Genomic DNA, 16,302 nt, shown 5'->3' on the forward strand with positions numbered 1-16,302 from the left:
GACAGCTTTCAGGAGGGACCTAGTTAGGTGTGACCCCAGGGGCTCTGGATTGTATGTTGGTGGCCCAGTGCTACCTGACAAACAGTGGCCTCTCAGCATGTAAACACTGGTCTCTATGCATGTTCAATAAAAGTCTTTCTCCTGCAACTCCGCCTGCCTGCTGCATCACTTAATGGCTAGCAAAATCACCACCAGCTCTTATACCAGTTTCTGAGTCACCCATTCTTAGACATGTAACCCGAGAATATTGTCTCCACCATATTCGGACACAGGCATTGGCAGATACTGTCAGAAAGAATATCTGTAGCTTTAATAAAAACACATCACTGCTACAATTTAACATCAAGAATTATTATTGGTTTCCAGAGTGCCAACAATGTGCTAGGCCCTGTACAAAAACAAAGGAAGCTATGTTCCCCCCCCCTGAAATCACTCTGCTTTCATAAGACAAGTGGTTTTTTACACAAGGATTTAAGTGTATATTAATATATTTTAAAAGTAGGACAAAGCCATAGTATTTTTCTCTTTTTTATTTTACAGTTCACAATTAGAAACCTATCGATAAATTAAACAGTTCACCTTCCTGTTTGGGGGTTTCAAAACACCCCTCCTCTTCATAGTAGTGTTGTCAATGCCACATCATTCCGGAAAGATGGTTCAAAGTACAATCCATCTAGGTACGTGTAAATGAGAGGCAGAGCAGCAGAAGTAGCCATCTGTTTTCAAGCCCCTTAAAGATTTGCACGTGTTTTAGGAAATCAGCCAAAGGCAGAAAGTTAACTGGCAGCAGGAAAAAATTCCCTAAAAAAATTTGGAACGGAAAATATACTGGACAGTTGGCAGCAAAATAGTTTGAAAGACAACACCTTATTTCATCAGTCGAGAAAGTTACAAATGTAAAAAAACATTTGAATGGGACTTTTAAAACCATGAGGCCACCAGTTCATATTTTAAGGAACACTAGCAAACTGGAATGGCCCTTTTCATAGAATCATAGAAGATTAGGGTTGGAAGAGAGCTCAGGAGGTCTTCTAGTCCAACCCCCTGCTCAAAGCAGGACCAACACCAACTAAATCATAAGAAGATACCTTAGGTAATGCTCTCTGAGGTCAAAGCAGAATTATCAATTTAGGCCCTGATTCAGCAAAGCACTTAAGCATGTGCTTAACTTTAAGCATGTGAGTATTCCCTTTGACTTCAATGTCAAGCATGTGGTTAAGTGCTTTGCTGGACAGGGGCGTAAGGATTTCCCCCACCAGCAGGTTTCCAATTTCTAAACATTCAGCACCCAGGGTAAAATTCACACCTGTGCAGAGGACCAATACATCAGTTAAGTGGGACTTGAGTGGTGCATTTGCTTGGTTTAAGTTCTCTGCACAGTGATGAATTTAATCTAAAAAGCCAATTCCAGAAACAGCTGAGTCAGCACTTGCCTTACCCAGCAGGGAGGGGATGAGAAACCAGGAATGGAAAGGAAAAAAAATAATGAACATACCTTTAAAGAGGAAACAAAAAGTTGGTTTTTTTTTCCCATTTATGCCAGCATTACTAACGTATGCATTACCAGCTATTCTGGCCATATCTGTCTACTGTTGCCAACCTTTGGCACAAGTAATTCTGTGTATCACAAGATGTAATTAATAATACTTAACAACAATACTTAGCACTTACATAGCGCTTTTCATATTCAAAGTGCTTTACAAAACAGATAATGAGTCCTCACAACACCCCTGTGAGGTAGGTAAGTATTATTATCCCCATTTTACAGATGGGGAAACTGAGGCAGGGAGGTTCAGTGACTTGCCCAAGGCTAAAGAGGGAGTTGGAATTCAGGAAGTATTTGGCCTGATCCTGGTCTCTCGCACACTGATATAAACAAGGAGTAACACCCATAAATGGTGTAAAACTGGTGTACGTGAAGAGATCAGAATCAAGTTCCCTGGCTCCCAGTCCTGTGCTCAGGTCACTTGACCACACCTGCTCCACCTAATACAACAGGTTCACCACCAGAAATGCTACAGGAAATTCGGAGCACAGCAGAAGTGAAATCAGAATCTTAAGGCAACACATATTAACAGCTCCACAATTGCATATCAGGTTGGAGTGCACACCTATGTCTCTTTTATACCATTCTAACGGAGTCTAAACATGGTCGCTAAAGTAGTTTTGCAACTGTAAGTGTAATCAGCTATGGGCCTGACTCTCCTCAGTCCTAAATCCTAAACCAATGTAAATCAGGTGTAACTCAGAGGGATTACACCAGCATAAAACTGGTTATGAGAGCAGAATGAGGCTTTATGCCTGCAGTTTAGAAGTCAGCATTCTGGACAGCTTCAGTAGGGTTCACCCTTCTCTCTCTCTCCCCACCCCACCCCAAGCCCCAAGAATCTGATCATTTACCATTTCACAGTTTCAACATTTCCAACTCACTAGCTTTCAGCAATCAGCATTTAAAGAGCACCATACAGCATTTCTAAGACTGTCAATATTTCCAAAAAGTGTCAATACATGCAAATATCAAACATACAAAAACATCAAGAATGCTATGAGATGGTACAAAGGATATATATGATCACAAGAAGACCGTACACCATTTTATTTTACTTTTATTAAAAAGACCAAACAACTCACTCATACTTTAACTATGCCACTTACACGTTAGATAGTCATTCCCTAACCTGTGGAAATTCAGGTGCATATCCTCCATCTATCTACCTACCTAGAAAGAGAGAGAAATGGCAATCACACAGAGATACTTCTTCAGATCTGTCAGGCACAATTCATGTAAATGGGAAAGGAGTATTCTTTACACTTCTTCTGGCACTGTGGGATACAATGGGGAGGGGGGAGTCACATGCACCATTACTGACAAGCAAAATTAGCTTTGAATAGATGCAAGAGAAACAGAAATTAGATCTGACTGATACACGATATACACCAAAAATCTGAAGCATTAAGTATGTTGAAAAAGGTGGACAGTGGATGTCTTGTCTCTTGTTTTGACTTTAGAAGAGAGGACTAGTATTAAGACAAATCCTTTGTTCTAAGTACAAAGGAAATCTCCTTCCAATGCATTAGTATGTCACAGCTGAACAGGGAGGAGGTGGAAATCACATCTGCCAAATGAAGTCGTTGGGACACCTCTGATAATAATACTTAAAAAACAGAGAAGAAAGTGACAGGTCATGTGCCATTTAATTCACTGCAACAATTCAAAGAATGTGCATCAGCAGAAAGGAATCAGCAACCAAGTGATGCTTTGAAGTTGGCAAATATCTGATGAAGCTTCATCTGTGTCTGTCTGGAGCATCTGCAAACAAGACCCAAACAAAACTAAAAACCCAAACCAATAATATACAGTATTCCACTGATTTGTTTCCCTGCAGTGTTTTCAAATTACATTTACAGTAATAGTGAGGGGGAGAGAAACCCAAGACCAATAGGAATTTTTTTTACTGGCTCAGCACCAGCTGAGAGTGAGAGAGAGAGAATGAAAATTAATTCTTCAGATGTGATCCTTGGAATCCAATTAAAATTTCGTCTACCAGCAGATGAAACCCTAAACTGCTGGAGGGGGTGAAGGGGGATTGATGCATGGTGCTGCTTGCATTCCTCTTCATTTGCTATGAAATCTGCTCTGTAGGCCTCATCTGAATATCTCCAATCTGGAAAAGACCAATACATGATTTTACAGTAGCACTGAAGCCCATTTTAAGAGGTTCACAGTGTGCTAAACAAACACGCTAAACATGTGTGAAACATAATAATGACAAACTGCAAATCAACACAATGCATATGACAAGATATAGATCCCTTCAGAGTTATTCAGCCACCAGTCATTAGGTTTTGTTGGTTTGTTTTTAATAACAGTTTTTTTCTTTTAACCATGATTTTTTTCTTCTAACAGAATTACAATGATTTTAATCTTAGTACACAGAAGAGAAGGAAGACAGCGTAAGCTTATATTGGCTATAAATCCTCATGCTTCAGGGCATAAACCAACTTCTACCTAATGAGTCACAAAGGAACATTGCACATGGCCAGGTTATAACTGCTTATTGCACAGATTCTTGCAACTTTCTCTGAAGCAAGTAGTGACCAGTGTCAGAGGCAGGACACTGGACTAAATGGGCCAATGTAATGATTCAGGAAGACAGCTCTTATATCCATGTGTCTCATGCCCTGGCTTTTCAGGAGCCCATGTAAAGATTGTGTCCAAAGTCATCTGACATGTTTTCTTGCTTTCATGATATGGACCTGATATTTACATGGGTCTCCACTCAGCCTTCTCACAAATATTTTTTTCAGAGTCTCTACAAACCTGGACTGTCAGGGGTTTGTTACTTCACACCAGCATAGAGTTGAAACGCATCAGAGAAGCAAACTGTTTGTTTATTTATTATGTAGTGGGTGAAAAATACGTCTGAAAGCACAAAAGACCTGAAAACCCCTTTGGGACCCTCAATCAAGAGGCACAATGCGAGTGCAAAATAGATATCAGGCAGATTTCCACAATCTGGGCATATAGCTGAGGAATGAGTGGAGTTTGTGCATAACACAGAGGGAGACACTAAAGTTATTTCATGTCTGAGCCACAAATTCATTGTGATTTTAAAAGCAACTGAAAGTACCCAAGGGAATTTACCAAGTAAAAACTACCTCAAATGCAAATTTAATAGAGGCATAAAAGCAAGAGAGCAGCGAGCGGAGGATCAGTTCTTAAGTGTCTAGGAACTACTGGATTTAGCTGTGCTGAGGTATTGGAAATTTGAAACTTGACTCTGAATTTGGCAGCTTGCAGGTGTTCTCACTGGTAACTGAACCTGTGCTCTTTAGCACTAAAAGCTACAAACCCCGGTGCCAGCTCTGTCCACATATCTATTCAAGGGACACCATCATAGGGCCTAACCACATCAGCCACTCCATCCAGGGCTCGTTCACCTGCACATCTACCAATGTGATATATGCCATCATGTGCCAGCAATGCCCCTCTGACATGTACATTGGCCAAACCGGACAGTCTCTATGCAAAAGAATAAATGGACACAAATCTGACATCAGGAATCATAACATTCAAAAACCAGTAGGAGAACACTTCAATCTCTCTGGTCACTCAATAACAGACCTAAAAGTGGCAATTCTTCAACAAAAAAACTTCAAAAACAGACTTAAATGTGAAGCTGCAGTACTGGAATTAATTTGCAAACTGGATACCATCAGATTAGGCCTAAATAAAGACTGGGAGTGGTTGGGTCATTACAAAACCTAAACTTAATTTCCTCAATACTAATTTCTCCCTACTACTACTCACACCTTCTTGTCAACTGTCTGTAATGGGCCACTCTCTTACCACTTCAAAAGTTATTTTTCCTCCCTTGGTATCCTGCTGTTAATTGATTTATCTCATTAGACGGACCTCACACTTGGTAAAGCAACCCCCATCCTTTCATGTATTTATACCTGCTCCTGTATTTTTCACTTCATGCATCTGATGAAGTGGATTCTAGCCCACAAAAGCTTATGCCCAAATAAATTTGTTAGTTTCTAAAGTGCCACAAGTTCTCCTCATTGTTGTTACAACAGAGATGTTATTTCACATGAGCTGCAACTTACCTGTACATGAGGTGGAGCACTTAGTACATATATGACAGCGTTGGCCATATCTTCAGCTTTTAGACACTAGAAAGACAGAACCAATATTAACCGAGACAAAAGGTTACTTATGAAAATTTAACAGTAAAACTGCTCAGCTTTTAACAATCAACAACACTTTGTGCATTTCAAAAAGAAAAATAGACATTGGGGAAAACGTCATTAAAAATTTAACAAGGGAAGTTGATTGTTTTTATTTTTGCATTGGCTATTATTAATATTACTATTACAACAGTGCTTTGATGCATCAGCTGAGATTAGGCCCCCAGTGTGCTAGGTGCTGTACAAAAACATAGTGTGATAGGCCCTGTCCTGAAGAGCTTACAGTATAAACAGATGAGGCAGGCAAGACTCAGAAGGGAAACGGAAGCAGAGAGGGAGAAAGTCACTTGCCCAAGGTCACACAGCAGGGCAACAGAAGAGCAGAAACTAGAACCTCAATTTCCCTGGCTTCTAGTACCATGTGCTGTCCCCTAGATCACTCTGCTGCTCCTAGAAAGTGTATTTCAACTTTCTGGACCTCGGACACTATCCCTGTGAGACACATATTGCAAATACTTCTAACAGATTTTCAGCACAGTCATAATTTAATGCCTGCAAAGATGATTTTACCGGAGCAACAGATTTTCAGAACTGGGCTGTTTGCGAAAGAAAAATATATACTCTTCCCTTCCTGCCTTAGTCAGCAGCAGGCTATTCCGTATCAAAGTTAAACATACCCTATGCACTTCTCTCACTTGTGCTGGATACTTTTATGTTCCATACTGTGTATAAACCAAAAAGGTACCATGAGCTAACCAGTGTGACTAGTGAGTTTGGGATGTGAGGAGAGAGTTTTCAAGCTGCCAAGGAAGACCTGCTCCCTAGGTTAGGCAAATTGTGACCACATTCCATGGATTCCCTCTGGCAGGCTCAGATTGGGTTTTAAGCTTGTTTTAATAGGATTTGTTTTATTTAGACACTTCCTTCATATATTTAAAGGCTGATCAGAATAAAACTCCCATTATTGTCATTGTGTTAAAGATGAAAGGACAAGTCCCAGGGTGTGTCCAAAAGCATCTGGCCCAATAAGCAAAGGGCAGGAGCAGTAGCAGAGACCACACGTGGGAAAATCACCCCAGCAAGACTCCTCACCTCCCCCCTTGGAAAGGAGGTTTTGGGGTGAGCAAAGGATATGGCCTGTGACAATGTGCATTACACAGGTCCACTGGGCTAAAATCCTGGATAGGATGGGGAGGAGAAGGATCGGCCCATATCTGATACTCCTATCCATGGCCTGGATTAGAGCTCATGGCTTTACTTGGGGTCAGACCAATCAGTTGGGTTGAAGAGTCCATCCCTCAGCCCTGATGTACTTCCTCACAGAGCTAAACTTTCTGCCCCTTACCCAGGATGGAGAACTACGTTCTGCTTTTGGGGTGGGGGACGGACGATGCAACTAGGAGAGATGTGGAAAACAACCTCTCAGCAGAAAGCTAGGGGTTTTATGAGGAATGGGATGACACTCTGGACTTCATGGACAAACTGGGTAATAATTAGGAACATTGAAATTTCCATACTGCATCAGTCCAGTGACCCATCCAGTCCAGTATCCCATCTCCAACACTGATGAGTACCAGCCATTTCAGAGGAAGGTACAAGAAACCCTGCATTAGTCAATTAAGGGATAATCTGCTCCTTTGTAAGGTTCCTTCCTGACCCCCATTAGTTTGAGGCTGGCTTGTGTCTTGAAACATGAGGGTTTATATTCCTCCTAGAGCACTTCATTAAATAAATCAGACTTAAGATGAGCTCTGAAGGGGAGATGCTTGGTTTTTTAAAAATATTTTAAACCAACATCTCTACAAGAAGCTGGTTAGTTTCTGAATTTCCAAAATGGCAAGGTCCAGCTTTCAGAAAGTGTAGTCGCTAATGGGGTACACTTGCCAGATACGTATTCTCTCCAATAAGACACAAGACACTTAAACTCACAAAATGTCAAAAATTGGTTGATCTTTATACTTGGATGGTCTTCTTGTAAATAAGAAAATTTAAAAAAAGACTGAAACATATTAACATCTACAATGTATATGTGGCGGTCAGTGCAAAATCTGAGATTCAGTCTGATGAGTCCAATCCTGCTGAGGTGCTGAGAACCTCCTAATGGTCCTGAGTCCCTTCACCGCCCATTGATTTCGATGAGAGTTGAGGATGCTGAGCATTTTTCAAGAAGCGCTCAGTGACATGCAGACTTGGGGCCCTAAAAGATTATTAGTTAGAGAGAGATTGTTAGCCATGCAATCAGCATAAATGTCCTCTGCATTCGTTTCTCAGTTCCCTACCCTAATGCTTTCGTAGGTTGCAGCAGCTCTTTCTGGATCATTATCGTGAAGTTTAAAAGCAAATCCAGTTTCCACCAGTCCTGGAGATATACACTGGAAAAGAACAGAGCACATCCTAATGGGATCTGTAACTCCCCTTTCATGTAAAAAAAAGACAAATATGTTAAGAGACTAGATATTGATTTAATGATCTCAGTAGGATATTACCATGGGTAACTCTGATATATTTCCCCTACCCTACAAAGAGAAGGTTCAGCACAGCAAATAACAAAATAACTTGCAATACAATATAACTGCTGAATAAAATACCTCTGAGAACCAACCTTACTCAACAGCTTGAGCAAAGCTTCCGACTGGTATTATCCATTTTTAATATATTTTTCCTCCTTCTTCAGTAAGTTACTGCAGCTCAGAAAAGGCTATTCTCCCAACAGAATCCCTATTTCCTGTCTCTTGGTCTGGTTCCCCATCCCTTTCCCGGAAGGGAAACTGAGGCGCAGGAGGGCTAAGTGACTCGCCTGAGGTCATTCAGTGAGTCAGGGACAAAGTAAGCAGTAGAACCCAGGTCTCAAGACTCCCATCGTGAGTCCTTGACCATTCACATTTTTATACTCACGTCTCTATGAGGATCTCAAAAGCACTTTACTAACATGAATTAAGCTTCCTCAAACCCTGGGGAGGTAGATAAGAGTTATTAACCCCATTTTACAGATGAGGGACCTGTGGCACAGAGAGGTTAAATTTCTACAACCATCCTTAATTCTGGTTGCCTCAACTTTTTGGTGTTTAACTTGGACAAATTAGGTGCTGATTTTCAGTGTGTGGTATACTGAAAACTGTGTTAAAACTGTATGCTGTCACTTTAAATTGCAGGGATTTTTCCTGGCCCTTCTTGCAGGTTAGGGAGATTGGTAGGGGAGCATGTGATATGAGTCTAACAGCAGTCAGTCAGTAGACAGCTTAGGGTATGTCTATACTACCCATCGGATTGGTGGGTAGTGTTCGATGTATCGGGGATCGATTTATCGCGTCTCGTCTGGATGTGCTAAATCGATCTGCTAATCAACACCCGTACTCCACCTTGGCTGGAGGAGTAAGCAGAGTCGTCGGGGGAGCTGCAGCAGTTGACTCGCCACCGTGAGGACAGCCAGGTAAGTCGAACTAAGATACTTCTACTTCAGCTACACAAATAGCATAGCTGAAGTTGCGCATCGTAATTCGAACCCCCCCGCTGGTGTAGCCCAGGCCTAAGAGTAAGGTTGGGTGAGTTGTGCCGCTCTGTTTTAGGGAGCAGTCTGCTTTCTCGCTCTCTGTTTATTTGCGGCTTATGTGTTATCATTCTGAATTCTCAGAAATAAAGCAGCGTTACATGGCAACCTTGTGGTAACGGTTTTTATGTTTTTATCTAACTTCTCTGTGTGTGCGTGCGCCCCATGAAATGTGTTTGAGTAGTAGGTGCTCAACACCCCTTGAAAATAAGGCCTGAGATATTTCAAGTTTGGGTGCCCAGACGCTGAGGCACACAGCAAGGCAGAGGCCGAGCCAGGAACAGGTCTTCAACCCTCTGGTTTAGAAGTTCTACCCTCGCCCTCCAAAACATGCCTCAAAGGTCAAACTTCCTACGCACACCATGAGCCAGCATTCTACTGTTCATTGTAACGGCAGGGAGAAAAACCACTCACGGTAGCTCGGATATGAGTCTTGGCTTCTCTAAGTTCTTGTCTTAGCCCCTCCGTCAGTGCTGTAACAGCATACTTGGTGGCACTGTAAAAATGAACAACTGACTGTGGCACGACACTGTGGCCATTCATGCTGAGAAGAAAACAGAAAGAAAAGGGGTGACTGGGGGGAGAGCAGGGAGCAGCATGAGATGTCCCAAACAGGAACCAGTACCATACTAAACAAATTGAAGTATTGCTGCCATAGTGAACCCAAAGAGAGGGGGGGAAAAAAACATACCTATCCTACATGGATGAGTAAATATGGAATTTCAACCTCTCCCGCTGTAAGCTAGGAAATGAGCTAATGGGCTTTGCATAGTGGAGGAGCATATTAAACTATAGAATGAAATGGGGAGAATCATGCACCGTGAGATTTTTTTTTTTAAACACAATTGATTTCTAGAGCTAGTTGAAAAGTTTGGACATTTCTTTTTTTTTGAGGGGGTGGGAGCAACATTTTTATGACAATCTTTCCTGCTTTTGACAGTTTATAGAGTGGTCAAAATGTTTTAAAAAATTGAAATTTTCATTGAAAATGTTCCAAGTTTTTAAGTAGCTCTACTGATGGTCCCCAAAACAAATTAAAAAGAAAGTTAGTTCAGACCCATCCCAAAGACTGAGCTCCTGGGGCTTCAATATGGGATGACACTAAGGCTCTGTCTATACTGGGAGTGTTAACCAGAAGTAGCCAGTCAGTCAGTGGGGTAGCCACACCACAGAGTCAACTTAAAAAAAAAAGCTAAAAGCTGTGATTTGTACTGGTGCTATATGGATGGATAGACACCAATGGTTGTAACCAGGAAAAATCTCCAGTAGGCAAACCCTGAGTTTATTAGAAGGTGAGAAGAATGTTTGTCCTTGTAGGTACAAACAGAATAGGACAACATACAGGGCCCAGCATCAGTTCAAGTCAATATTAGTACCAGACATGGGGCTGTATCATCCCAGCACAGAGTGCCTTTTGCAACACGTAAACCGTACACTGCGGCTGTGCATGGAGACCCCCTTCCCAGGCGGCTTCTCCATATTACCCCTACATTTTGCCAGCTTTGGGCAGCGAAGAGTCTGGGCCAGGGAAGAGACCAGAGGAGCCGTGTGTTTATGCAGATTCCTAAGTGGTTCAGCTGTTCTCTCTGCCTGTACCTTGGTCCCGGGCTGGAGGGGCGAATTTCACCTTCCCAAACCCAACACTTCACCCACACAGAGCTCCATTATTCAGGCTTTACATGAACGAATGTTGTCTCTGAAGCACTACCAGGGTGGGTGCCTGGGAGAGAAGAGGTGTCCCGATACGGTTTGTACAGTGGCACAAGAAGCAGCCTTATCTGGAAAAGCTGTGAATACTACAGTGCAGGCCCATTGCATAGGGCATGAAACAATATGGGACTAGTCAGTAACATTACTGGCAACCTGCTGCATGAATCTTTGGTATCAAAAACAGAAAGGCCAAAAAACATACATGCACAGAAAAACTCCCAGTTAGATACAGACGGACTTCCAGAGACAAGCAGCAGTGGAGACAGGGAGATAGTTGCTTCGCACTGTAAAGCAACAAAAGAAAACAGCAAAGAAAGCCAACCACAGCAAATTAGGCCTATTTTCAGTGAATACCACAATCCAGCCTCTCACCTGTTAATGTTAATAATATGGCCATCATCGATGTTTCTCTCCTTCATGGACCGATAGACCTCCCGAGTGCAGATACTTACGGCCATAACATTGACCTGAAACAGCAGGAAAAAAAAATGAAGATTAAAGCCCATTGCAGTGACCATGGATTTCATGCTCATCCTTGCATGCCTGGGATAAACTCTGCCTTGACTTGCAACCCATGTAACCACACTGCGGCCAAAGGAATGGGTTTTGCTTAAATATACTAGCATGCACTTTAAAACAGGTCATGGAGGAAAACGTGGCTGGAACCAGCATTGGTGACTAACAAAGAATCCACAGCCACCTGGGGCTTCACAGTTGTCACTACAATGCAACTACTACCATTCAGAACTTAACAGGATAGACGTCCGATCCTCCAGCTTCAGAGCACAGGTTCTTACAACTTAAGATTAAAAAAAAAGAAAGACCCTCCATTAGCTGTCACCAGTATAGGTCCTAAGATAAATGCTCAGGCAGTTCTGATTCCATCCTGTAGAGTGCAGTAGTGACATACACACTAGCCAGTTCGTTACAGTATCTGTAGGACTTGTAAAGTTTGATACCATAACAACAACAACATTCATTTTAAGGGGGTGAAATTCTCTAGGCTTTGTCTCAGCCACTATGAATTTTATTTAATTGTTTTAAAACAAAGTGAGAGGAAAGTCATGTTTGGTTGGTTTTGCGTTACGGGAAAGCGAAAACTATGTTTTCTCATTGTAAGTTCTTTGAGGCAGGGACTGACTTTTTATTCTGTGTTTGTGCGACACCTAGCACAGTGGGTCCTGGTTCATGACTGCAGCTCCTCAGAGCTACCTCTACAAAAATAAATAAATTAAATAATAATAATAATAATATTTTTTTTTAATTACTACACATTGCTGAGCATATAAACACTACCTGGGCATTTAGCCAGCACAATGCCATCCCACTGGGAACTTGAGGCTAAAATCCCCATATACCAGGTTAAAAATTTACCTTGGTTATGTGGGAGGTCTCTAGAGGTCTCACCAAAGTTGCCCTGTATTCCAGGGCTGGAGTAAAGCCCAGAATAGGCAGGGTTTTTCAAATCTATTTGATTTCACAGTTAGCAAGGTCAAGGAAAGTGTGAATGGATTGTTTCAGTCAAAATCTTAAACAAACAACCAAAACCAACCTTTGAGATACAGATCTTGGCTTTTAAAAGCCTCCATGAACACCAGTGCTGCTCTCTGTGAAGCCGTAAAGTCATGAGTATAATGGCCCCAGATTCTCAGCTGATGTAAATCGGCACTATTCCACTGAAGTCAATGGAGCTGTGCCAGCTGACACTAGCTGGGGATCTGGCAGCTTGTCTCTCTATTAGGCTATTTGAAGGAGCAAGGACGGAGGGGCATTTCTGCAATGTTTAATGTAGAGAGCTAAAATCATCATGATCTTGCAACACAGAGCGCTTTACAACATGCAGTTACATTTGGGGAGGATGCCAAAAAGTAAATGTTTTACCATCAGGGAAAAAAAAAAACAAAAAAAACAACCACCCACCACACTATGAATCTTATTAACTGCGCTACTTTAGTGACAAGTGTAGGGAAATCGATACGTAGCATCAAAGAGCCTCCACGACTCAGCTGGACAAAGGTGAAGCAGCAGCTGCCAGGATTCGTTTTGCTCGTCTTGAGGCTCACAAGCATCTCAAGTCGTTGAAGCTTCTCCAGGAGAATACATTAGATCTACTGGCAATATCTGCCAGTTTCATAAAGCCACTGGTTTCACTGGCCTCTGTGAAAATGTGCCTCACACAGTACTGTATTGTCGCTTTGCGTACACACACAGCAGAGGTATAGTTAAACAAACTGCAAAAAGCATCCCCGGTCAATGAAGAACGGTCAAAAGACCCAGAGAGCCAGGACTTTTCTCCCACCCGTGCACCACGCAAGAGTTACTGAATGTGACGGTATGTGCACTGGAATCTTTTGCCTCTGGGCTGGAATGTAGACCACGTGGCGTGGACGGAGGGTTCTGCTTGAATTCATGGCTGTAAAGGTCAGTGGGTAAAGCATTAAGGAGTTGTTCAAAGATTACTGGGTAAAATAAGGTGTGTAGGCAGCACGGGGCTCCAGATTCTCCTGAGCAGGATGTAGAAGGCTGAGTAGACTCCACTCTGGTCTCATTTAGAGCACAATATTATAAACCAAGCTGGGAGAATAGCAGGGAGAACAGAAACCTCGTAAACCGGAGGAAAGGAGATGGGAGATTTTTAAGAGCAGGTTAGACACACACTTATCAGGGATGGTCTAGATAACACTTAGTCCTGCCTTGAGTGCAGGGGACTGGACTAGATAACCTCTCGAGGTCCCTTCCAGTCCTACAATTCTACGAAAAGAGGGGAAGGAAGGTGCTGTGATTAAAGCACCATACTGGGGCCCAGACGCTCAAAGGTATCTAGGTTCCTATTTCAATGAGAGTCAGGCACCTAAATACCTTTGAGAAATTGGGCCTGAGTCTTTGGGCTGGTGTGGACGGGCATGACAGGTGGGACTACAGTCCTGCCTCGTAACCCTTTCCCTAGCCCTGAGCGTCCCCTGTACAGCAAAGCTGTAACTATGACCAGCCTCTGCACTGAGGATGCAGGCTCTTTGCATCCTCCCCCACTTGCAGGGGCCAGCCATAAATCACTCCATTAAAGTTTCAAGGCCTACCAGACATTGCACAAGGTGGTGGCTCTCGCTGAGTTTGAAAGCCTGGATCTCTGATTTGGTGTTAAACGTTAACCTTTGGTTATCTGTCTTCTGGGCATAAACCTGACTGCTGGAAGCCTCTCTGTGCCAGGAGATGCGGGGATTGTTTTCAAGGTATGGGTGTGGGTGGGGGTGGGTGCATTCTCCTATTCCAAAGCCATTACCTTGTGATAATGGAGAGCTGTCCCATGACTCATTGGGCGTTTAGTCTTGGGGTGAGATTTTCAAAACCCCACTGGGTTTTATATTCCTAAATCATACAAGTGTTTTTGGAAAACCCACCCCCCTAATTCACACCGCAGCCAGGAGCTGCATTGCACATGTGGAGACGAGCCATGCTGAGGAAGCAAACATTGTTTTCATTCTGCCTATGATTTTATGAGCTAGATCTTTAGCGGGTGTAAAATCGGCACAGCTCCATCAAAGGGAATAGAGCAACGTTGATTAACACCAGCTGAGGACCTGCTCCCACACTTGTAAAACCTTTCCTATTTCTGATCAGAGGGATTGTTGTCTTTGATCCACCTTGCTCAGGATCTGACAGTTCTCATTTCTGACCTTTTCAATTTGTCTGCTACTTTGTGTGGCTCTACCTGGAGAGATTCAAAGAAACTAAACTCAATAAAAGAGATATTGGAAAAAAGGGGTAATTTGCTGCAAGTCCCAAAATAGAATCAGCTGAGCAATACGCTACCAATATACCTCTCCTCGTAAGCGGATCTCAGCAACGGATTGGCAAGAGGCCATTTTTCTGCCCATCCAACTGGAGACAAAGTACCATAATAGGAAACAGAATTGGGGGAAATTAATACAAAACCATGGTGTAATACCAGCCAAATCTGAGGTCCTTCTCGAGACACGTTCCTGCCAACGTCGATGGGAGTGCACCCGACCGAGGATGGATAAAAATCTCAGGGCTTGTTTCCGTTGCTCTGTTCTTGCACTTGGGGCAAGGGCACAAGAGTGGCTTTAAACTCCCCATATCCTGGGGCCCTGCAGGGGCCTGGCTAGCCCTTGCCTTGAGACTGCTCGAATGTAGCTCTCTCTGAGCCCCAGGATGCAGAGAATAGGTGTAATGCAGTATGCATCAGTGATGTCCCTGACGTCCCCCTACGCCAGGGGCTGGAGCCAGGGGCCCTGATGCTCTCTCCACACCATTCAAAGGAGGTCCTCTGTACCAGGGGCATTTTGTGGATATTTTGGGACTAGGGGATATTTCCACCCATTTTAAGGCCACTTTATGCTGCCAGAGTGGCATAAAATTCACACTCATACACTGTGTATTTGTTAAGTGCCAACAGCTTGCCCAGTGCTGTAGAGGACACAAAGAGGATGTGGTCCATGCCCTGAGAAGCCTGCAGTCAGAGGGGAGGGACAGCGGAGGAGAATACACAAGAGACAACAGTTCAGGTGACAAGGATCTGGAATCCCACAGCACAGCAGTAGAGGCTCTAATAAAACAATAGCACTTCTCTGGCTGGTGGCGCTACAGGAAGAGGTTTCAAGGAAGAAACGTGGGAAGAGGGATCGTTAAAAATCAAAGTCAGTCTCAAAAGCTCATAAATGATGTAAGGAAACAAGCAACAGTTTAAAAACTCTTCCATTAAATTTAAGGCCCTAAATGTCTCCTAATGAAAGGATCTAGGGTTATTTGGAGATTTCCCCCCCTCTCCTTCAGCACAGCTGGACTTTGAAATGCTTCTGTAACACCCTCCAAAATAAAAGCATTTGCTAACACTTTTCTTCCTGCAGAACATTTGAAGAAATTCTCTCCGTACTATTCTGAACACTGCAAAGACCCAATGGCCCATGAAAGGAGCTGGAAGCCTGTTTCAAGAAACTCTTGAAAAGTTTCAGAAAGCGCATCAGAAACAGACCAACGTATGTTGATTAGAGGCACACATGTGGCACTCAGTAAGTGTATCCTTCTGATGCATATGGAGAGAGAGAGAGAGAGAGAGAGCGCGAGCGCAAAAGCCCCACTGCCAGACCAAAAGCTATATGCAGCTACAGTGTGTTCAGAGAGTGAGTTTTCCAGGCGGTGAGAGCATAGCTGTGACAAGGAGACTATTCAGAGAGGATGCAAAACCCAGAGCTATTTTTAATAGCACTTTCAATATTTACTAGCAGGTTAAAAATCATGAGCCAGATTCAGTAAAGCTGCTCAGATCAGGATGGCTGATGGTACAGTGGGGCCTGTGATTTCCATGGACTTCCCCTCCAGATTAAAAGTGC

The 16,302-nt window shown here is 43.0% G+C and overlaps 1 protein-coding gene across 4 annotated transcripts in view; it reads right to left on the minus strand.

Annotated features, from left to right (window-relative positions):
- Nucleotides 1–427: 427 nt before the first annotated feature.
- Nucleotides 428–16,302, minus strand: part of DHRS11 (dehydrogenase/reductase 11) — a 71,033-nt gene continuing 55,158 nt past the window's right edge. For 3 of the 4 annotated variants that reach the window (XM_039507240.1, XM_039507243.1, XM_039507241.1), the window contains exons 3-7: nt 11,324–11,418; nt 9,656–9,785; nt 7,974–8,066; nt 5,614–5,679; nt 428–3,665 (exon numbers count right to left, since the gene is read on the minus strand). In XM_039507240.1, coding sequence (XP_039363174.1) covers nt 3,624–3,665; nt 5,614–5,679; nt 7,974–8,066; nt 9,656–9,785; nt 11,324–11,418 — 426 coding nt within the window. In that variant the 3' untranslated portion in view covers nt 428–3,623. Of the gene's footprint in view, nt 3,666–5,613; nt 5,680–7,627; nt 7,892–7,973; nt 8,067–9,655; nt 9,786–11,323; nt 11,419–16,302 lie in introns of those variants that run through there. The other variant, XM_039507242.1, reaches the window with a different exon arrangement.

This window comes from Mauremys reevesii, linkage group 20 (assembly GCF_016161935.1).
Source record: "Mauremys reevesii isolate NIE-2019 linkage group 20, ASM1616193v1, whole genome shotgun sequence".
NCBI classification, from domain to species: domain Eukaryota; kingdom Metazoa; phylum Chordata; order Testudines; family Geoemydidae; genus Mauremys; species Mauremys reevesii.